We start from the raw sequence: 23,586 nt of genomic DNA on the forward strand, positions 1-23,586 counted from the left end.
TCTCACCGTCTCTACTCTCAGCTCTAGCCCAGGCCAGCTCTAGCCTATCCTTTGCCTGGGCCACTGCAGCAATCCACTGACTGGTCTTTCTGCTCCCTTGCTTACCTTCCATATATCCGTTGTTCACAAAGAAGACAAACACATCTTTTCAAGCTCAAAAGAAGATCATATCTGTCCCTTTTCTTAGACACCCCAGTGGCTGCCCGTCGAACGTAAACATGTGAACTTAAGTAAAAACAAGTAAATAAACAAGTAAAAATACAACTCAAAGATTTGAGCTCACAGCCCTGAATGGAATAACCATTGTCTCTTCAACCGCATCTTATTACTCTCGGTTTCCGGGTACATTGGTCCCTCCACTTGCCCTTCTTAGGACCCTTTATTCTCTGTTGCCTGTTAAATTATTAAATGTTAAATGGAACCCTGTGTTAATCTCATTAACATTGTGAACACTTAAAACTATACAGTCACAAGTCGGTGAACCATAGTGAAACTCCGTTCCCCAAAGACACCTTCATTCCTGATTTTCCTGGTAACGTTTGTAATATCAAAAATTCATGATAACAGGCAACTGATTTAATGATAACTCCAGTTAAAAGGCCTTGAGGAAGGAACTTGACAACCTTACTGCCTTCTAATGGTATTGTTTTTCCTTTTGTCTTTTTCGCAATGCAGAATATGAGTTGGAAGTAAAGAGGGTGCAAGACATTCTTTCGGGAATAGAGAAACCACAGGTATGTCTTCTGGATTTCTCAGCATAAATGACACTTTTTAAAGTATTTCAAATGTGCTTTTTTTTTCCACCACACAGTAGGTAAGCAAAAGGGCTCCTTCCCTTTGCAGATTACTCATCAACTATGAAATAGTGTTCAGTTCAGTTATTAATGGAGCATGAGACATAGAACAGCAGCCTTCTGTGTGTAGTCATAATCTACTGAAATGTCTTCTTTATTTAGGTATTCTGAATGCAATTAGATATTCTTTCCAAAGATTATTTTTTTCTCTCTCTCTTTTCAGTCTACAGTTTTCTTTTGGTAGTTTTTTTTTTTTAACTATATAAATATAGTAATAATTTTTGAAAACCTCAGTAATCCCAAGTATTTTTCCAAGTAAACTTCAAAAAGATATTTAAATATTAGCTGTGAAAAATAAGTCCAGAACATTGGGTGCAATGGCAAGAAAAAAAAATGGTCGGAGTGGTGAGGTTTTGATTTTACCAGGTGCTTTGAAATTCAAGTGAAAAATTCAGAATGTTGATTCAGCCTTTCATCTGAGATTAGAGAGCCAGAGTTCTTTGGAGTATTTTCTAGCTGAATTGGAAAACCTTGATTCTGCATGTGTTTCAAATACTGAGGCTTTTTAACAGAAGAGTCCAAATATGCCTCAGGGTACATAGTTGAGTTTGACAACCTAAAAGCTTGAGGTGTGTTGAAGGACAGGCATAATAAGGCACTTGTAGAGGAGTGGGGTGTTGCTGTTGGGAGGGGTGCAGGGAGTCTGTACTTACTCTGGTGAGTAACAGGCTGCCATTGGGGGTTTTTGAGCAAAGAAGTTATGTAATCAGGGCTGCATTTTCAGAATGATCAAACAGTTGGCAGATGAGTTGGAGTGAGAAGAAGATAGATGCAGGGAAGAGCAGTGTTAGAATCTACTACTGTAGTCCTGGTGAAAGGCTATGGGAGTCAAAATTAGGGTGGTGACATCTGTGTGGCAGGCAGCAGGGGACAGATAACAGAGCCATTCTAGAGATAGAATACGGTACTATAACCTGTTAGAATAGATATCAAATGTCAAGGATAACTGGGCTTTCGGGTTTGGATGCCTCCTCTCAGGAATTGCTTCCTGTAAGACGCCTTCCTGATTGCTGTCCATGCCTATCAAGTGGGAGGCTCTACCCCCAGCTTCGCTGTGCCCTTCATGGACTTCTGCTATTGTATTTAATATATTGTATTGCATCTACTTGTTTCTGTGTCTTTCCCGGTCTGTGTTTTCTCTAGAACAGGTTCACATCTTTATCCTTTTTGTATCTTCAGTGCCATTCTTGGACGTGCTGAGTTTGTTTCACTGTCAGGGAATCTGGAAAGACAGATAAAGCGGGCAGTCGCAAATGTCTGGTAGGCCGATGCTGAGGAGCGAGGAGGAACAAGATACAAGACAGGGAGATCACATGCATAGCAATGATACTTCATGTTGTAGGATTAGATGATAGCTTTGCAGATGGGGTGCAGTATAAGGGAGAGATCGGAAAAGGTGTGAGGGCAGAATCATGGAAAAAGCTTATGTTTATAGCATAGTAGAAAGAAGAAAAATCTGTGAGGAAAACAGACGAGTCATAATCAGAGAGAGAGGGCAGAGCAGCGGGTTCACTCATGGCCCCAAATGTAGTTTCAGAACTTCATAGTCGCTTCTTAATCATGTTTATGCACACAGTGCTTTTCCTCATATTCCTTGTCACTGCTCTGCTGAAGAAGTGACAGAATCTCTGTTTCTTGTGGGTGAGATGGCTCTAGCAAGATAAAAGCCATATTTAGATTCATTGCTCCTTTTTCTTGATGCAGTATTTCTTAGGCATTTAATCTTTTGAGGTTTTAGGGCAGGGTAATAGGCTTTTTGTAAGTAGCTGTGTTGTAAAATATAATAGGGTAAGAGCGTCATCTGAGAACTTTTGTCTGTATCATTTGGAAATAAGGATTGCTTTGTCTACAGAAGCACACAGATGTTAGCTCTATCCATGACAGCCTGGCCAGGCCGTTCTGTACCCATCACAGAGAATTGGCTTCTCAGAGCCTAGTGCCTTTAGGCCCCTGAATCATGTAGATGACTCCCCTTGTTTTCATTTGGTGCCCACTTAGTAGCCTTTTGAGAATTTGACTTCCTTGTTGCCAGTAGAGAGAAAGTATGTGAGGCAGGTTGACAGTGCTGTCTAATCTACCAGAAACTTCTGTTTCTCATTATGAATCAATTAACTGGCAATCTGATTGTATATATCTGATTCCATAAGTCTTATAGTTTGACATTCAAGTCTGACTCTGGAATACCGGCTAGATTGTCTGAGTCACTGGGCAGGGGCCCGGAGCTGGCGAATACACTCAGGTAAATGCCACAAGGTAACAGCATGTCTGCAGGGCCAGCCAGCTTAACTGGACTCCATCGTGTCTCATTACCCTCCTCCAAACCTTTGAAGTGGCCTTTGAGTGGGAAATTCAGTCAAAAGATAACATTTCCATATCAGCGTGGCTTAGATGGGCACAGATATAGTCAGTATAGTTGAAAAGTTTCCTTAGTCCTGTAAAGCTGGAGTTGTTAATTCTGTAGCATAAGCAGCACGTTATCTTTCTAGATTTGGAAAAGGCAGGTTGAGAAACTTTCTGGAGGTGAGTAGAAACAAAGCCTTAAGTAGTTACACACTCCAGCCCAGAGTCATTAAAGATCTATAGATCAGCATTTATATCTCATGCCCTTTTTAACAGTGAGGCTTGAACTTGCCAAAATACTACACCCTACCTTTTAAGCAGTTTGATGAAAATCACCTGACAGGAAGTGGGCGTCTCTGGACACAGTTGCTTTGCCAGCATGTGGGTGGTGGTTGGTGCTAACCACCCTGCATGTCTGGTTCTCTAGATGGCAGTGTAAGTGTATCCAGGTTGCCTGGGCTGAAGGCATACCAGACAAGGGGAGTTTGTATGAAGAGTGCCATGCTTGTCCATGCCTCCTGCTTTTGCACATGACTAAAATAACTTCTCTTTCTCTCCACCTATATGTTTCCTCTTGCTGCTGTAATGATTTACCACAAATTGAATGGCTTAAAACAGTACAGATTTATTGTCATGAAGGTCTAGAGGCCAGAAAGTCCAAAATGTCTCTGGCTAGGCTATAATCAAGGTGTTGGCAGGGCTATATTTCTTTCTAGAGGCTTTGGGACATAATCTGTTTTCTTGCCTTTTCCAGTTTCTAAAGGCAGCCTGCATCCCTTGACTCTTGTCTGCAAAGTCAGCAGCCATATTTCCCCAGCTTCTGCTTCTATTCTCACATGCCTGTCTCTCACTGTCCTGCCTCCCTCTTTCACTTATAAGAACCCCTGTGATTATACTGGGCCCATCAAGATAATCCAGGTTAAGTCTCCCCTTCACTAGAGCCTTAACTTAGTCACATCTTCAAAGTCCCTTTTGCCATATAAGGTAATATATTTATAGGTTCCAAGGACTAGGATGTGGACGTCTTTGAAGGCCACCACAGTCCCCTCCTGATCCTTAACTTAGTCACATCTTCAAAGTCCTTTTTGCCATATAAAGTAATATATTCATAGGTTCCAAGGACTAGGATGTGGACCTCTTTGGGGACCTACCACACTCCCCTTCTGATCCTCATAAATGTTATTGCCCAAGACAGTCCACTGTTTCTTTCCAGCCCAATTAGTTGTTTATGCAGTTTCTGTCTCTCCTCTTCTTACCACTTTTCTCTCTGAAGTTCTTGTTTGTGATTGTGTGTTATTTAACTTTTTGCTCCTAATACCTAGCACTGTCCTTGGGACATAGTGAACCCTTAATAGATCTTTGCTGAATAACTGTGTGGCTGTAGCTGGGTTCTGGCAGGGGGCACAAACGCTGGAAGTCTGACCAGCCTCATGATATGCCTCTGCCAGACTATAAGGCAGCAGCCACTAGAGGGAAGGCCTTTGCTTTGCAATCTGGCACTCTGGGTTGGGATTTGCATTGGCTATTACCTGTCTTTGTGACCTTGGGTAAGTTACATCATTTCCTTGTGCCTCAGTTTCCTCATCTTTGAAAGGTAGGATAAGAAATACTACCTGGGACTATCTGAGAAGTAAATTATGTACTTGGAATGCAGTATTTATAGTTTGTAGCATATCACTAAGCAAAAGTGAAACTTCTGTGCTCTGACATGGGAAGGAGAGGTATCAGGCCATCTGACAGGGAAAGAAGCAGAGCCATGGAAAGTTGGGCGCACAGTTGTAAAAAGGATTATTTAATTTTTTGTTCTTTTCAGCCACAACTGGTAGCACCTCTAAATAAAAGTCATATATTTTGCTTTGAGGTTTTGCAGATGATTTCATTTAGGTGCAGAACTTGTGGATTCCAGTCATCTTTCTAGAACTTTGGGCACCCTGAATTGAGCAAGTCTCTTACTCTTCAGAGACCCAGCTACTATAAAGGTCCAAATACTTAGTTTCATTTTAATTTTATTAAAATGGTATACAAGTATACTAGGTATTTATCTTGGGACTGGAACAGTTAGGTGCTATGGGGACTTGGTATAGCCTTCACCATGACAGAGCAATAAGCCTGATATTATTCTGAGTGGCTTAGGAATCAGCCAGCCATCTCGAACCTAATGTGGTCTGACCTTCTCTGGTGGTGGTGCTAGATGTAGTCTCCCATAGACTGGTGGGCTGTTTATTTTCAGGATATAAATAATGTAACCTGGAATTGTGGTTCTGCATTGTTTCCATCCGCGAATGTTTAGCTTGTTGGAACAATTGATTTGTCGGTTCCAGAAGCGAGTAAACTGACCTGCGAGGAACACTTCCCTTGTAAGAAGCAATCCCTTGAAAGATAAACAGTAGTGCATCTGGGAGCAGATAGGCGGCTCTTAGCACTTAAGGAATCATAAAAACAGATGACTGTGAAATTCTTAGATTTCAGTATCCTTTTTCTTTAACCTTTTCCTTTTTCATTTATTTTCCTTTGTGGTGGTGTTTCTCATGATGATCCTTTAGAAGTGAAGCCAGTATTTGTGTGGTAATATTTCCTTAGTGTACTCTTTAATTAGATCAGTAGGCCTCCCACATAGTTAAATCCAAAGGCCAGAGCAAATTTAGAAGCTACCAATGTACAAGGAAATATTTTTGAACATGAAAGAAACAGTTTAGTAACTATGAGAATAAATGGTGTTTCTGATCCAAGTACTATCATTTGCATAATAATAAAATCTCAGAAAAAAATGGAAAATTTTACAGAATAGTATTAAAATATTGGGATGAACAGGAGAGAAGGTGCAAGGAGAAAGCAAGCTATGGATTATGTATCAAATAGCTACAGGACAATGCAGTTTTATAATTTCCTTATACACACATACAGAACAACTGCTTTCAAGTTGGAATCTACATTTAATAAATAGACAAGAATGATTTCTAATCAGTATGTGACCATTTACAAGTAGGAAGTAATTTTATGAGTCCTTCAAGGTGCTCAAGAGCAGTTTAGTTTAAATAATTCATATGCAGACTTACACTAGTAACCTGTACAACAGACCCTTTTATAGCAGTTATGGAACTGCTTTTGAATTGGAATCTACATTTAATAAATAGACAGGAATGATTTCTAATTCGTATGTGACCACTTAGTAGTAGGAAGTAATTTTGTGAATCCTCGAAGGTGCTCAAAAGCAATTTAGTTTAAATAATTCATATGCAAATGTATACTAGTAATCTATGCAACAGACCCCTTTATATTACTATTGCAGAAACAAATGTCAGATTGCACCTTGTCCAATAATTTTATAACTAGAAATTACCCCTTTTATCACCATTACAAAGGAGATTGATTTTCTAGTTATGGTAGGTTAATTAAATATAAGGAAGTCATTTAGTTTTATGGCTTCTAAACTTTTTTGAGGGGTGAGGGGAACAACAGCCATGGTGATCACTGTGATGATCAAATTAGCTGTGCCCTAGTTAAGCTTGGTGCTCACTGCTGGCAAGAAAGTTTCAGCACACGCACACTTGCAATGTGAAGGTCATATATGAGTGTTGTTGCTCTGAAATAGGCATGAACCTAGATAGAGTTCCTAGAGTTCCAAATCTCTCATTAAGGCATTACCTCCCAGGACACTTGGAGTAAATGTCTAGAGCTGAGAATTCACCTTCAAGTGACATTCTCTTGAAAGACAGCATGTCAGTTTCTGGAATGAACCTTAAGTGGAAACAAGTTCCAAGTCCTAATGGAGACTAAGTGATCTTTTTCTCCTGATTCCATTGCCTAAACAAGGGACACCTCAGGCTAAGAGTCAGTGAAAGGGAGAGAGCAGGAGGACAAGAAGGATTTGGCCCCAGAACGTCATCATGATCTGGGTGTCAGGCTGCTTAGCTCAAGGAAAGAATTCACAGAAACCGCTTTCCTTTGAGAATGATGCTGAGTTCTCAAAACTGCATTTCTGATAGGCTGGCACATTGGAACAATGTATTTCCACAAACACCTGCATTGCATGCCGGTGACGGTGTACATCGTGAAGGCTTGCTTAGGGACTCTAGGGAAAAAGTGAATGTTATTTTAGTTGATGCTTCAAGTTGTCATAGCTGACATAAAAGGTAGAGTTTAAAGGGATGTGACTTTATGGATATTTGTTTGGTATCTAGAATGTTGGCATTTGACTGAGCTATTTTGAGTCATGGTTATTTCACACCACCATTCGTGGAATCAGTGTTACTATCTTCTGTGTTCTTGGGTGCAAAGCAGCCACTCATCGCCTTGGCTGAGTGTTTTCCAGTACCTAATGAGCCTCTTTTTTTTTCCAAGAAACCAAACTCTTTGTAACAAATTATCTCCCACATTAAAAATAAAATATGATACCCAATACCTCAGGACTACTCATTAATGGTATGTGAAGGAATTGAGCAGATATACTGTTGTATGTTACAAATGCTGTCTTAAAATCTAGGTAGAGAAACAACCAAGTAATGCTCTGTGTAATGGAATATGCACCAAATGCAGGGACGGAAAATACGGCAAGAGTACAAAGAAGAGTGGTTGAATCCGACAGTGCAGACAGTACAGAAACCTGTCCAGAATCAGTCTCAGAACACTTAAGAGTCCCTCTGTGTTCAGGATATCTGCCATGAGGCCCCTCATGTGCCTGTCTCTCTTCAACAGGTTAGGGCTCCTTGAGGCCAAGGATCATACCTTAATCATCTTCGTATCCACAGCCCCTCACAGGGACCATTAAATGAGTAAACAAAGGCGGCATTTGAACTGGGTCCGAGAGAAGTTGGTTAAAGCCAAGGAAGTAGGAGAGTTAAAAGTTAAGTCCCAGGAGTGTGAGAGAGGGCATAAGAGAGGCCAGCATCCTGGAGGGTTGGTCACAGCATCATGGTGCAGATGGGTTGGAGGGGTGGGGAAGAGGAGCTGCTAGTCTGGAGCTATAGCAGTCTTCCTCAGGTGTTTTAAAGAGATGTGTAATGCAAGCCTACCATCTTCTGATAGTCTGTGTCAGAAACTCAGACTATCTTATTTCTCTAGATTTTTTATTCAACAAACATTTACCAAGCAACCACTGATCACAGTTGAATATGACTTGGATTCTGTCCTTAGGGAGTCTCAAAGCCCAAGGGAGGTAGACAAAGGCTATAATGTGATTAGCAATTATAGCAGTATCCACAAGGTTCTGTAGAATATGGAGGAGTGACAATGCATGAGATAATTTAAAGAAGGCTACTGGGAGGTAGTGAGGCTGGGCTGGGGTCTTTAAGGATGAGCAGGAGTTTGACTAAATAATTGGCTAAATATATCATGATATTTTATTTATATGGAATAAATAGTATGAAGTGATCTCCACTAAAAATGTAGTGAAGGACAGACTGAAGAGAGACTCTGCATTCATTTTCCAGATTTATTATTTGTATTTCAAGTATTTAATAATTCCAATAATCTTTATATAGATCCGATAGTGACAAAAATGGAAGAAGGAAAAAAAGGGACTGAACAGTTTACCTGTCTCCATCTACAGCCTAATAATCTACAAAGTCTTTGTGAACATTAAGCTTTAGCATCTGTATTAAGTCTTTTTTTGTTTTTAATATGCTATCCAGACCAATATCCAGATAGCAATAGAATAGCCTTTAGAAAGTTACAGCATTAAAGTTTTGTCCTTAGATTTATTTTAAATAATTAGATCGGCCGGGCGCGGTGGCTCAAGCCTGTAATCCCAGCACTTTGGAAGGCCGAGGCGGGCGGATCACGAGGTCAGGAGATCGAGACCATCCTGGCTAACACGGTGAAACCCCGTCTCTACTAAAAATACAAAAAATTAGCCGGGCGTGTTGGCGGGCGCCTGTAGTCCCAGCTACTCGGGAGGCTGAGGCAGGAGAATGGCGTGAACCCAGGAGGCGGAGCTTGCAGTGAGCCGAGATGGCACCACTGCACTCCAGCCTGGGGGACAGAGAAAGACGCCGTCTCAAAAAAAAAAAAAAAATTAGATCATATTTTAGGTTGGGTTTCTCCAGAAAAGGACTCTAAAACAAAGATTTGAGTGCAAATAGTTTATGTGGGGATGTGACCCAGGAAGCCCTGGTTGGAGACAAGGGAACTGAGACAGAGAAGGGAAGTGTATTCGTCTGTTCTCCCGTTGCTGTAAAGAACTACCTGAGATTGGGTAATTTATAAAGAAAAGAGGTTTAATTGACTCATGCTTCTGCAGTCTGTACAAGCATGGCTGGGAAGGCCTCAGGAAACTTACAATCATGGTGGAAGAGAAGGGGAAGCAGACTTGCCTTACGTTGCCCGAGAAGGAGGAAGAGAGAGAGAAGGGGGAAGTGCCACACACTTTTAAACAACCAGATCTTGTGAGAACTCACATCAAGGGGGAAGTCCACCACAATGATCCAGTCACCTCCCACCAGGCCCTCCTCCAAGACTGGGGATTACAATTCGACATGAGATTTGGGCGGGGACACAAATCCAAACCGTATCAGGAAGGAAGCCCATGCAGGGTCTATCAATAAACACGTTACAGCTGTGGCCAGCTGGAGCTTAGTCCTCAAACACCTCTGGAAGATGGAGTAGATTTTGTAAAACATGCCTCAGAGTAGTATTTTAAGAAGGTTCTGGGTATTTTAAGTCCCAGAGTCTTTGGTTCACATGAAATCTGAAGCAGAGGCTAAACCAAAAGTATAAAAGCAGAGCTTAGAGAGGTGAAACATCTCCACTTCTATAATGATATTAATCCCATATCAGCATGGTCCTTGGTTCCAGTTCTCCACCATTGGGTTCTCCTGGAAATCTGCAGGACTTCAAGGGGTATTGTTGGAAAGGTATTAGCTTTGAAGAATGATTTGACACCATGCAAGGCTTGAAACCAGATCAAAGTACCTGTGGATATGGCTTCTTCCACATAATGTAGAAATCATACATTCAGCTTTTTACTTACGTTAAAAAAAAATTCCCTCGCATGATATTATTTTACTTTATGGAGGACAGAATGCAAATTGCACTGGATTTGGATGAAAGTTGGCATTATAAGTACAGATGTTGCAAGAACCATATTTTGGACACCAGGACTCTGAAAGAGAGCACCATATAAGATGTCTTTCATTGTAATTAAACTAGTTTACCTTGGATTAACTGTGAGCCAGTTTTATGCCACTACTAATAATTCTGAAAATGTAAAACGGATTTGAATACTTTTGTCCCATGTTTTTCTTCCTCAGGTTTCTAATATTCAGGCAAGAGCAGTTGTGTTGTCCTGGGCTCCCCCTGTTGGACTTTCCTGTGGACCCCACAGTGGTCTTTCCTTCCCCTACAGTTACGAGGTTGCCTTATCAGACAAAGGACGAGATGGAAAATACAAGATAATTTACAGGTTGTATATGTTTCTATTGTTTTTCTTTGCTGCTAAACTGTAAAATTGGAGTTGTGAAGGAAAATGGAAAACAAAGGAAAACTTTTTAGGCTTGATAAATTTTCCTTTAGTTTATTTTAAGATTTAGTAATAATTATAATGCTAAGAATTCATTGTGTCCAGAGTAATTCTTATTTGGAAATGAGTAGCATAGAGCTGTTTGGTATGGGTGAAATACATCACTTGGTTATGTTTGTTGTCAGTAGAGTATTAATGAAAACTTTCTATTAATGTCTGTCGGCAAAAGGCGATTATGACTTTTAGTGTTTGCATACGTTGGGCGATTATAAGGTGACCGCTTATGTTTTAGATCCAGACCTTTTTGTAGCCCTGTTTTTTAAAGTTCTACAATGTTTCCTTCTGTTTTACCCTATTTCTTGCCTTCCACAATAGTTTCCAGCCTGTAATAAAGATACTTTAAAACATTTCATTTCCAGGCCTTAAATGGTCAAAAGTTTAGCTCACAGGGAAGGGATTAGCCCCTTCTGCTCCGTGGACTCCCAGGTATTGACCATTCCAAAGATTTATAACTGTGTTCTAAATGTGAGAAAAATTTTAGGGCGATGTCTTTCTTTGTAATTACTGGGTACTGCTCAGATTTGCAGAGCAGGAAATCAGAAAGACAGTTTTGTTTTAACTGCTTGTTTGGCCTCCCTGTGAGTGGACCCTCCAGTGACTGCCCATGCCCAGGGTAATAATGTGGTCACACAATCCTCACTTTTTCTGCCAGAGATGTTTCTTTTCTCTCCTATTTTCCTGCTGCATCAGTGCCACAGACGCGTATCTCCCCTTTCCTCTTCCTAATTCTTGCTCCACAGACAGTCTTCCTGACAAGGAAAGAGGGACAGAGGTTAAGGACGCAAGCCCTGTGGCTGCTGTGTCCTCCTCTTGCTACCCAGGCTACCTCCACTGTCTCTTCCCTGGACGCCCTCCTGGAGGTCTTCCACCCCCGACTCTTGCTCTTCTGCAACCTTGCCTACTCACTGCAGAAACAAAATCATTCCACATCACTGCCCTTCTGATAAAACTCCAGGGATTCCCCACTGTATTTAGGATATTCCTAACTCTGGCTCACCACCATTTTATTCTAGTATGAAAAATCAGAATTAGTAGCAACTTTAAAGAAATACAAAGTGCCATCTCCCCCATGCCTGGCAAGGAACAGATGCAATTGACCCTTGAACAACACAGGTCTGAACTGCATGGACCCACTTATACACGGATTCCTTGTCAGCCACATGAAGGCCAGAACAATATTCACGGGATATGAGACCTGCAGATATGCAGGGCCAACTGAGGACTTGAGTATGTGTATACGCTGTGTGGGGGCGGGGTCCTGGTACTGATTCCTTGTGTATACTGCGGGACAACTGTGGATAGAGTCTTTTCTGGCAAGATGAACATTGGTGGCAGGAGCTAGAGCCTCATGTGCCCAGAGAGGCTCAGCAGGTAACATACATGAGCAAAGTGGAAAGGCTGAAAATGAGGTGAACAGGAGAGCTCCTGTTGCCATCGAAAGGAAGCAGTCACCACTCAGCCTAAGTTGATTGTTGCTAAAATTTGCTGATTCTTTGAATTTTTTTTTCAAAAGATGCTGAAAATCTGAATTATTGTACAAACTTCCCTGTTATTAAGCTAATGGAACAAATGCAAGATACTTTAAAGATACAATGTAGGCCAAACAACAGAGCTTCAGGCAAGGTCTGGATACAGCTTCCAGTTCACAACTTAAAAAAAACCCAGCCTTTTATTTGGAATAATTTCAAATTTGTAAGATGTCCCCAAAATAGAGAAATCAAGGAATACATGTATACTCCATACCCAGATTCACTTGTTATTAACTTTATACTCTGCTTTATCATTTGAACTCCTTCCTCTTTTCCTCTTTCTGTCCTCAATCCATATTTTTTTCATAAGTTTTTTTTTTGTTTTGTTTTTGAGATGGAGTCTTGCTCTGTCGCCCAGGCTGGAGTGCAGTGGTGCTATCTTGGCTCACTGCAAGCTCTGCCTCCTGGGTTCACGCCATTCTCCTGCCTCGGCCTCCCGAGTAGCTAGGACTACAGGTGCCCGCCACCACGCCTGGCTAATTTTTTGTATTTTTAGTAGAGACGGGGTTTCACCGTGTTAGCCAGAATGGTCTCGATCTTCTGACCTTGTGATCCGCCCTCCTTGGCCTCCCAAAGTCCTGGGATTACAGGCTTGAGCCACCGCGCCCGGCCTTTTTTTCACAAGTTTTATATGTAATGGTCCCTTACTGCAAAATACTTCAGGATATTTTCTGTAAGAATTTTTTTAAAGAACCACAGTGTAATTATAACTTCATAAACTTACATTGATATAATACTTTCATCTGTTGTCTATATTCCAGCTTTGTCACTTGGTCTGTAAATAATGCCTGTTATTTTGAAAAATTGAGCAGTTTTCAGCCCCTCCCACACAGGAGCTAGTCTAGGGTCAGACAGTACCTTTAGTTGTCATGTCTCTTTAGCCTTCTTTAATTCGGAACACTTCCACGATATTTCTTACACTTTTATGACACTGATATTTTTGAAGAACACAAAATAAGTCACACGCACACACACCTTTAACCTTTTTAAAATTTTTCAATAGCACATTCCTTATTTTGGTTGGTTACGTCCTCATGATTTAAGTTGAGGTTCAGTTGCAACTTTTGAGGATATAAATGGTTTTATTTTATTGTAGAGAGCTATTTGTTGGGTGCATTGGTAAGGGAGGAAGTGAGATTGTGATTTTTGTTAAGACAGTCTGGATTTGAGATAATTGAGGTTCCTGCCAAGGTAAGTGTGGAAAGTGTCTTCTGTTAACAGCTGGTATGATCATTTTTATTCATTTGTTTGTTCATTCATTTGCTTACTTAGTTACTTTTATGTATTTACTTGTAAGAAATGATAAGATCTTTTAGAATTTTATTAGTAAGTTCACCATGCCATTTTCGAGATCTAAGATGGCATCATGTTAGATCAGTTTGGGACTGATTTTCTAGTCCCAAACAAATAATAATATCAAATAAGAAAGTTTATTTCTGGTTTATGGTGGAATCTGACATAATAGTTCATGAATTATTGTCAGTACATTACTGGACACCCAAATTCCAAATCTCGTTTGCTTTTGAAACTGGAATTAGCAACTAATGAATGCTTTTTCTTTACAGTGGAGAAGAATTAGAATGTAACCTGAAAGATCTTAGACCAGCAACAGATTATCATGTGAGGTGAGTTAGGCTATAAGAGCGAAACTGTACTGGAGAATCCAGGTGGCTAAAGCAAAAACATGTGCCCCCTTTTAAGTTTTTGGTGAATGTGTTACCTTGCTGAAAGTTGTAGAACCATGGCTCATGGGCCATTCATTGACTCTCAAGAGCATCGTAATTGGGAAGACACAGAAGCACTTCTGTGAACAGAAAAGTAGGTGTTAAACACTGAAAATCATTTTAAACATTTTAAAAGTAATTTTACATGGTCTTCTAAGATCTATTGGACTATGGTTTAACAGTTTCTTTCTATAAAACAAATGAAATTTTTTTTACCATGGACATATCAGTGTTTCTTATAGACCATCATATAAACTGTATATTCAGACCAAATGACTGAAGAAGCCCTTTCCATGTTGCAAGCACACCGTTAGATCTTAAAAGCCAGTAGATTTTGAAAAAGACAAGTAATACAAGCATCAAGTTATCTCTGATGAGAATTAACTCAATTTGGCTAAACAGTTAACCCATGTGGCATGGTATGTAGCCTGAAATCTCTACCGTGATTTTCTGGAATCTCTACTGTGACTACTCTGGAAGGTAGGGCTAGCTTATTTTAGTAAGAAACCCAGCCAACCACAGATCTGTAAGGAGGAAAGTGTTATCTGAATTTTGAGAGAGACCATCTGATTATTTAAAGATACATCCATCTGTTTATTTGCCAATAAGCAGGTCTGAATATGACCCATAACACTTAAAAAATCTTTTTAAATCTTTATTTTATCTAATATTTAAGTTCCCCAGGAAGTATAATTTTTTTTAACTGGAGGTACAACAACACATTCTTTCCCTTTTTTTTCAATTATATATGCATACATAAAGATTGCAGAATGAAACTGTAAGCATGAAATATACTTCTATTATTATACTTTCCAAAGGTGAATTTACATCATGAGTTTCTTTGTGATTTTGGGATGAGGTTGGAGGCAAGGTATCCTAGTAGGAAGAGCATATTTGAATTATCAGGAGGTTTGAGTGCGAGTCTGGTTCTGCCCTGAACTGGCTGTTTTAACTTTGGTCAAGTCACATAGAATGCTCTGCCATGATTTTCTCAGTAAAAAAAAAAAAGGTAGTAAAACAAGGATGTGTGTTGAGGATGTAATATCTTATTAGCTGCGTAAGTTCTTAAAAATAAGTTTAAAGCAACATATGTATCAGAGCAAGTTGTTTTGTATTAAGGCATAAAGCGCACATCTGCTTAGCTATCATATTGTTTAGATGAGCTCTATTGCAACCATCTCCTCGTGTTTAAATCAAAACTTTGGATTTTGAGTCAATGAGCTTCCGCCCAAACATATTGAGCTTTTCACACACTCTGTACAAGAAGATCTGTGTAATTTGTGAAACTAAGATGATAATAGAAATGGTTTAAGCATTCTTCAAAGTGGTCAATTTAACAACAAACCAGAAAATGTAAAACCAGAAAATGTAGAAGTCATGCAAATGTTATCTATTATTCATTGTTAACATATGTTTCTTTCTGCTCTGTGCTTTAACAGTTTATTGTTCCTGTGGTTAGTAAAGGTTTACTTTATTAATTTCCTGCTCATTCATGAGCTTACAATATCCTTTTTAAGAAACTTAAATGTCATGAAGAGCCTTCCCTTTATTTACCATCCTGTCTGTTGTTCCATTTATTTTTTTTTAAACCCTTATTACAAAGGGTAAATTTGAGAATACTTGCTCATCAGCTATTTTTACCGACAAAACCTATGAACATCTTGAACTTCTGGGCAGATAGAATAGTTAATGGATTCCGCAAAAGGAACAGGATGGGAGCATGAGGTGGTTACCATCTAGGGGCCTTGGATCTAGACTTTCTCCTGACACATTTGGGACTCCTTGCATGTGGCATTTGACACACATGTGACACCAAACACGTACAACCTGGGGTGCCACCAACTGTTATCTGCTTTCCAGGAAGATAGGAAGTTCTCTCTCCTTGGGGATGGTCAATGTTAGTATTTTTTTAACGTCCTTTCTCTCCTAATAAAAATGTCTGTAGTCCAGATTTAGCCTTTGTGCACTGCCATATAGATCATACGTTCTTTTTCCATTTACAGTCTTTTCTTTTTTAGGCTAGAGAAGAATCTTAACACTTGCAACTCTTATTTAGATGTAGCTTCCTCTGCCTTGAATTGCTTCGGTGAGGCAGCATGATGCATAGTGGACATGGCTTGCAACTTGGGGTTAATGGCTCTGTCATTTACTAAGGGTGTGCTTAAGTGAGCCATTGAAACTTCTTTGGTCTTGCTTTGTCATTTATAAAATGAGAATGATAATGATACCAGCCTCAGGAAAATAGGATGAGAGCAAATATATGTGCAAATCTATTTTAGACCTGTAAAGTCATATATAAGTGCTACCTTTTGGTTTTCCCAAGCTTGTTGCAGTTTTTCCACGCTCTGAAAATAAAAAGGACTTAATGATGCAAGTTCTTTGAATCTGTATATAGTTTGATCATATCACTCACATTTTTATTGAGATGAAGATGTATTTTACTTGACCCTGAAAACAAGGAGCAAAATCTCTTTTTACAGTCCAGTTAATATTCTAAGTCTTAGTTCTGGGAATGTAAGCTTTTATCATGTAGAGTGGCCTCAAATATTTTAAATGTAACAGTCATCTATAAGGCCTCAAAAGGCTGTGTGGAAATCGTTTCTTCACTAAATTTTCATAACAGCAACTACAGAAAAATTTCATTACTGGACAGCTGCAAAATAAACATTTAGGCTGGGTGCAGTGGCTCACACCTGTAATCTCAGCATTTTGAGAGGTCAAGGCGAGAGAATGACTTGAGCCCAGGAGTTCAAGACTACCCCAGGCAACATAATGAGACCTTATCTCTACAGAAAATAAAAAATTAGCTGGGTATGGTGAGGTATGCCCGTGGTCCCAGCTACTCAGGAGGCTGAGGTGAGAGGATTGCTTGAGCAGAGAGGTTGAGGCTGTAGTGAGCCCTGATTGCAGCTGCAGCACTCCAGCCTGGGCAACAGCATGAGACTTTGTCTCTAAATAAATAAATAAATAAATAAGTGAATAAATTCATTGCCATTTTTGTTTGTGCATTACCAATTTAGAAAGTGATGGAAGTCTATAGAGCCAGTTATGAAAACTGAGATTTTTTTTTTTTTTAGCAGCACAATCAAGGTACATTTTTTTCTTCCAAATCTTAATATTGCACATTTTGATTAAGAGTGTAAGATTTCTGTCTTAAATCATGTACTGAAGTCTCACCTAGACTTCTGTTCTTATATTCGTTGTTACTTTTTGTTTTGCTACTCTGAGTCTATCTTATTCACATTGATTGCCTGATACCTTCATATAATGCTTTTTCTCATTTTCAACTCCCCCCGCCCACCCCCGCCCCCATATTAGTATTATTGCATGAGTTCACCCATCAGACACACAAACCTTCTTTTTCAAGAGCAGTCTCAGTCATGAAGCCCTGTCATTTAACTGCCTGGTACTTGACTTCAGTTACTAGGCCAGAACAGCTCTTGCCACCAACTCACTGTTACTGGGAATTATTGAGACTAGTGGCATCCTTTAGACAGTGCTGTAGCTCACATGCCTGTGGCTGCTTCAGTTGGCATCTGACATGCCATTTGAGCCAGATTCCACATGGAAAATTATATTCCAAGACATTTCAGGTTTACAAAATGTTTCTTCTTTTCCACTTTTACTATGAGTTTTTGTGTATCATTCTTACACGTCTGTTCAGTCACTATTCTTTTTTCCTCCTAATCTCCTAGTGGTGATTGAGGAAGATAATACCCCTCTATGATGCATACATTGATTAGCAAAATTTAGGAAAACCTTTATTAAAGGATCTTTATTAAAATCACTCTCATATTTGTTACCCTATTCTTAACACAAATAAATTTTTTTGGTTTAATGTTCATACAATATTTCAAAGGAATCCATTTGTAATTGTCAAGGTTATTCAGTGCTTCTGTAAAGGGCATTGTGTTATGTATTGTATAAAGCCACTAATAGAAAATCTCCTGTCTCTGTGTGTGTATGTGAGAGAGAGAGAGAGTGTGTGTTTGTGTGCGTGTGAGAGAGAGACAGAGAGAGATGAGAGATTGCGTGGAGAAATGAGAAATATCCAATATATAAATAAATTACGTTATATTTTAAATACTTATATATATAAATATGTAATTTTACAAACATGAACATTTATACATATATACATTTATTTATACAAATATTTATACATACACAAATGTATGCTGTGTATGCATTTGCCAGAAAAGTATAGTTGTCTTTTAATTGGTAGTTCTATAATTAATAATGGCATTACAATGACCATTTTACTGCAGGAGTCAACAGTTTATATTTTTATCAGCGATAGGATAATCAAGAATTTGAGTGATGGAATGGATAGCAATTTCATGAAAATTTTGAAGCAGTTTTCTAGTCATCCGCCTAAACAATTTGGCAAACAAGTTGCCCAGAGATGATATCATATAATGACATTTCCCAGAAAAATTGTGCAATGAAACATTTCCAAAAATATGGTTGACAAGCACAGTGAAGGATTATAAAATACATGTTATTGACCAGAAATTGTGGCTCCTAGTATGTTACATCGTGCTAGAAAGAGTTGGAGGCATATTTCTGAAATTCTTGGAGCACCTGTTTCCTAAGCATTTAGCCAGGATTTAAGCTGAAACAAATGTGAAAACAAGATTAATTATATTGTTAGAAAAATGTTTTCTTTTCTTGGGATAAATGCAACAAAAACTGAACTGTTTGCTGACTTATTTAACCCAAGAAACTGACTGTGCGCTACAGATTCCCCTTTCACATGATGATATTTATGGAAAACTCATTGCCATTATATGAAAAAAAATATTGCAGTATTCTTTAAAATGTAGCATCATTAGGAGAGATTTTTCTTTTCTATAAAAGTTATTGGTAAAAATGTTGCTAGTCACTATTACAGTAAGTTGCTGTCCATTTACTGAACTACTGTAATTGACAGATGTAATCAAGGGATACTTAAGTATGGCAATATAGCCATACAAAATAGATCTTTTTTCCCTTGCTGACAAAATATTATGTGTGAAAAGCATTGACCCTTACCATAACATTGTTTAAGAGTAAAGGCAAGAAAAATAACTACATCTGGCCCGTACAACTATCTGTTTTCAACAACCTCAAATTTCTAACTTGCATCAGGTTCTTTTACTTTTATCCCCACTGCCATCCTCCCAGCCTGGCCACCAGGAGTCTCCATCACTTATGACTTTGCAGCCTAGGAGGTATGGATTGCTGACTCCAAGAATCCCACTAAAAATGAACAAAGAATTTACTAAGACCAAATTTACCTCTCCCCAGACAACTGACTGCATCCTGCTAGTACTTTGCAGGCTGTTTCCCTGCCTCCCTCTGCTCTATTATCCAGATGGATTTTTGGTGGCGGCTGTTTTTGTGAACATGTAGGACCTGATCTGCCTGGGTATAATTCTGCATTTGTAGGCAAATGCCCAGTCATTGCAAACTGACATACTTACTGAGTGGAGGCAGAGAACCTAAACAGCTAAAGTGGGTTGGGTAAGGGTCAGCTGAAAAGCAGTCTCAGTGCTGAGGAGACAGTAGGAATGATGGGGACTCTAGCGAACTCTTCAGCACCTGTTCCATCTAAAGTGGGGAGCTGCCCATAGATTTAGCTCATTACTACAGTGCAGGAAAGAGGGCCAAGTGAGGCCAGGTGCAGTGGCTTACGCCTATAATCCCAGCATTTTGGGAGGCCGAGGTGGGTGGATCACCTGAGGTCAGGTGTTCAAGACCATCCTGGCCAATGTGGTGAAACCCCATCTCTACAAAAATACAAAAATTAGTCGGGCATGATGGCAGCTGCCTGTAATCCCAGCCACTTGGGAGGCTGAGGCAGGAGACTCACTTGAACCCGGGAGGCGGAGGTTGCAGTGAGCTGAGATCATGCCATTTCCCCCCAGCCTGGGCAACAGAGCAAGACTTCATCTCAAAAAAAAAAAAGGCCAAGTGTTGCTAAAACCTCTAGTTTTTAAGAGAAGCCAGAAGTTTGATTTTTAAAATGAGAGAGCTCCAGATATTTTTAAGTGAAGGCTTAATTTTAACTTTTTTATTTCAGAAAATGTTAGATATAGTCAGAAGTAGATAGTAGTTTAATGAACTCCCATCACTCAACTTCTGTTACCTCATTGTCCTCACTTACCTCTCCCCTGCCCTGATGATTTTGAAGTAAGGTTCAGACATCATATTATTTCACCTATAAACTATATTACCATCATCACACACACCCGAAATGTCTTTACAATCCGGGGACTGTTCCCATTTCCTCAGTTCTAAGAATGAAGATTTTGCTTCTTTAGTTTGTTGTAATTGGAATTCAAACATGTGAATACGTGGTTTGGTTGATATGTCTTAAATTTATTTTAATCCATTCATTTTTCCCTTTATCTTTTTCTCTTTCTTGCAACTTGTTTGGTAGATTAATTTGTTTGTCCTGTAGAGTCTTCCACAAGTATGAATTTGGCTGATTGCATCCGTGTTGTGTTGCTTAATATTGTTCTCCTGTCCTCTATATTTCCCATAAAGTGATGATGAGGTTTAATCAGATACAGGTTCAGTTTTTCTGCCAAGACAGTTTTATAGGTAGTGACATAGTCCTTTATTAGGAATGCATAGTGTCTGGTTGTCTCTTTTTGTGATGGTCATTGCCTGTATCCTTTAATTCATAGGTGGTTCTCATACTTCAAAACATTATGTTTTTGCACACTGCCACCACACGCACACACATACACATGTGTCTTGGGTCAGATGCAACCCATGAGTCACCTGTTGGAGAATTCTGTGTATCAAAGTTCAGACTTGAGCCCTGCCCATGTCTGGAACATGTTGTGATTCATTTAAAGTAACTTACTCCCAGTGAGCCCATCCTGACACAGGGAAATGATCTTACCAGATCTACCATTTAGTTTTATATTATCACGTGCCTACTTACAGTGCGTGCAAAAAGGACCATTTCCTTCATCGGAGGTTGGGTGGAGAGCATCCTAATGATAAGCATTATTTGTTTGGATCAGATTTCATGCTGTCCTCCCATAAAGCAAATAGATCAAATATGTAATATGTATGTATTTTTATCTTTTGAGGTAGAAAGTAGACATATCTATTAGTGCCTTTGACGTATGGCCTCTGCGAATTTTTCATGATGGACTTTGTGGAGAAATGACTTTGCAAATCACACACACAATTGGGACCTATCTTCCATAATGTTGTTATCTTTACTTGTTGTTTGTGTTCATTGGGTAGAGCTAAGGGAAGTGGATTGTGGTGTTTAGAGAAACGTGATTGCAGGATGAACAAGGGGAATAGGCAATACCATATACTGGTTAGACTTCCAGGGATGAATACCATTGATCCAAATTTCTAGCTGTGTGGCCTTGGGAAATTTACTTCATCTCTGTGTTTCCTTCTGTCTGCAATGGGTAATAAGATTTCCCTACCTCAGAGAGGGTGGCTATAAGAATGAAGGGCTCAATATCTATTTGCCAACTCTGTGAATAGTTTAATCCTTGCATCTGTTTTAGGCAACAAAGGCTTCTTTGTTGTTGTTTTTTAAGAGTACATTTTCAATTTTGAAAAAATAAATTTCCAATATAAAAAAATGGAATAGTAGGAAGATGATAAAAATCAACATAGCCCTATTTTATGCTATTTGAAGAGTGTGGCATTAATAGCATGTTCTGTGCTTTTTCTTCATGGCTTCTCTGAGAAATCAGGCACGTATGTTGCAGGGTTGAGCCAAACATTTTAGTGTACAGAACGAACATCTTTAATCTTGGCTTCATGTGTAAGAGTTAAATATTCACATGGATCAAACTGTACCTGAACATTGTTTTTGTTGAATTAGAGTAAGTCACACCTGTTAGCATACATGCTTCTGTGTGAAACATCCCTAGTTTTACATAAATGTGTACAGTATTAAATGTAGTTCAAAGATGATATCTACCCTGTTTATACTTTTATGCTTTCTCTCCAGTCTGTGGACTCTTATTACTGTTTCTTTTGCCTTTTTATCCAGCTCTTAACTCTTAGCCTTTTTCCAGATAAAGTCAACCAGAGAGTAGCTCATGGGTTTTTAGAACGTATATTTGGAGATCATTCTGGGGGTTAAGGTTTATTTTCTTACTTAGAATAATCTCTTCTAGTCAGTAGATCCTGCCTATCTTGAAATGGAGCTGGGTGGCACACACTGAGACAAATACCTGTTGGGATGACTGTTCCCTGTTAACGCTAACCATAGGTCAGGACAAGACCAACAGATAAGAGCAAGAGCTCTGTTCATCTACAGAAAGCCTTAGGGTGAAACAAAGATAAGAATCCTGGTCTTCTATGATGAGTCATTGCCACTGACTGTGTCTGTTTTGTTTTCAGGGTATATGCCATGTACAATTCCGTAAAGGGATCCTGCTCCGAGCCTGTTAGCTTCACTACCCACAGCTGTGCACCCGAGTGTCCTTTCCCCCCTAAGCTGGCACATAGGAGCAAAAGTTCACTAACCCTGCAGTGGAAGGTGGGTAGCTCAAAGCATCAAGAATCGTCTCAATTTAAAAATTAGCCAGATGTGGTGGCACGTGTTTCTAGTCTCAGCTACCTGGGAGGCTGAGGAGGGGGGATCACTTGAACCCAGGAGTTTCAAGGCTGCAGTGAGCCATGGTCACGCCACTGCGCTCCAGCCTGGGCAACAGAGAAAGAGTCTCGAGTTAATATAAGGTCAGTCTATAGCCATTTGAAATATTTTTTAGCACGACTCCAGTTTTGTGATATGTTTGGTTTTCTGCATAGTAAGGATTGCAACCAATTGTTGTATCAAAAGTTGTCATTTCTGTAAGAGTTGGGCAAAGGGGTGGGAGGAGGGAACTGCAAAATCTAGCTTTAGCTTTTTTTTGCAGCAGGATTTTCTAAATGTCTTAAGGTCATAAGCAATACGCATAAGTGATATAGGTACTTAAAATACCTGCATCTTATCACTTTCTAATAGTCTAGTTCATTTCAACAAACATTTGAGGACTTTAGCAAAAAGCTTTTATCAAGAAAGATTCAGAGATAAAGTAGTTTTATGGCCCTTGTGGCTTCTTTCAGTGGTGATACTCAAATGTTTAATATTTAAAACCTAGAACGTTTAGTGATCTAAAGTATGTTAGTACTTACATTAAGTTTCACTACTTAGGCCATACATCAGTCAGGATTATTAATTATCTAAGAAAAAAAGACTGAATTATATATTTTCATGAAATACAATTCACTGGCTAAAAATAGCTGTTACCAAAGAGAGATCATATTGCCCCTTCCTCAAGAGGCATCACTAGATTGTTAATCATAGTTGTGTGTTTGTGAGAAAACAGTAGATTGTTATCAATCTCTATTGCAGTTATTTCTCTACATCAGTATTTTAAAATGTGAAATAGATGGAGGTAGAGATAGATTTATGGTTTGAGGGGAGAATACTAATGTGTGAAAGAAAGAAAATGGCTAGGAAGATCCATTATTAGTGAAGAAATATTTTATCTTTTCATTTCTGGCCCAGAGAGTCAGGTTGATCTAGGGAGCCGATGAAAGCAATTGAGAGTAGTGGTTAGCAGCAAAGCATGGGCCTCGGTTGATCCCTCTCAGATGGGCAGCTG

The 23,586-nt window shown here is 39.3% G+C and overlaps 1 protein-coding gene across 1 annotated transcript in view; it reads left to right on the forward strand.

Moving 5' to 3' along the window:
* Nucleotides 1-23,586, forward strand: part of FNDC3B (fibronectin type III domain containing 3B) — a 178,920-nt gene that overhangs the window by 58,609 nt on the left and 96,725 nt on the right. The window contains exons 4-7 of the mRNA XM_032174003.2: nucleotides 676-734; nucleotides 10,442-10,593; nucleotides 13,805-13,864; nucleotides 22,337-22,475. Of these exons, the coding sequence (XP_032029894.1) occupies nucleotides 676-734; nucleotides 10,442-10,593; nucleotides 13,805-13,864; nucleotides 22,337-22,475 (410 nt within the window). The remainder of the gene's footprint in view (nucleotides 1-675; nucleotides 735-10,441; nucleotides 10,594-13,804; nucleotides 13,865-22,336; nucleotides 22,476-23,586) is intronic.

The sequence above is a fragment of the Hylobates moloch genome, unplaced genomic scaffold (assembly GCF_009828535.3).
Source record: "Hylobates moloch isolate HMO894 unplaced genomic scaffold, HMol_V3 SCAFFOLD_13, whole genome shotgun sequence".
Lineage (NCBI taxonomy): Eukaryota > Metazoa > Chordata > Mammalia > Primates > Hylobatidae > Hylobates > Hylobates moloch.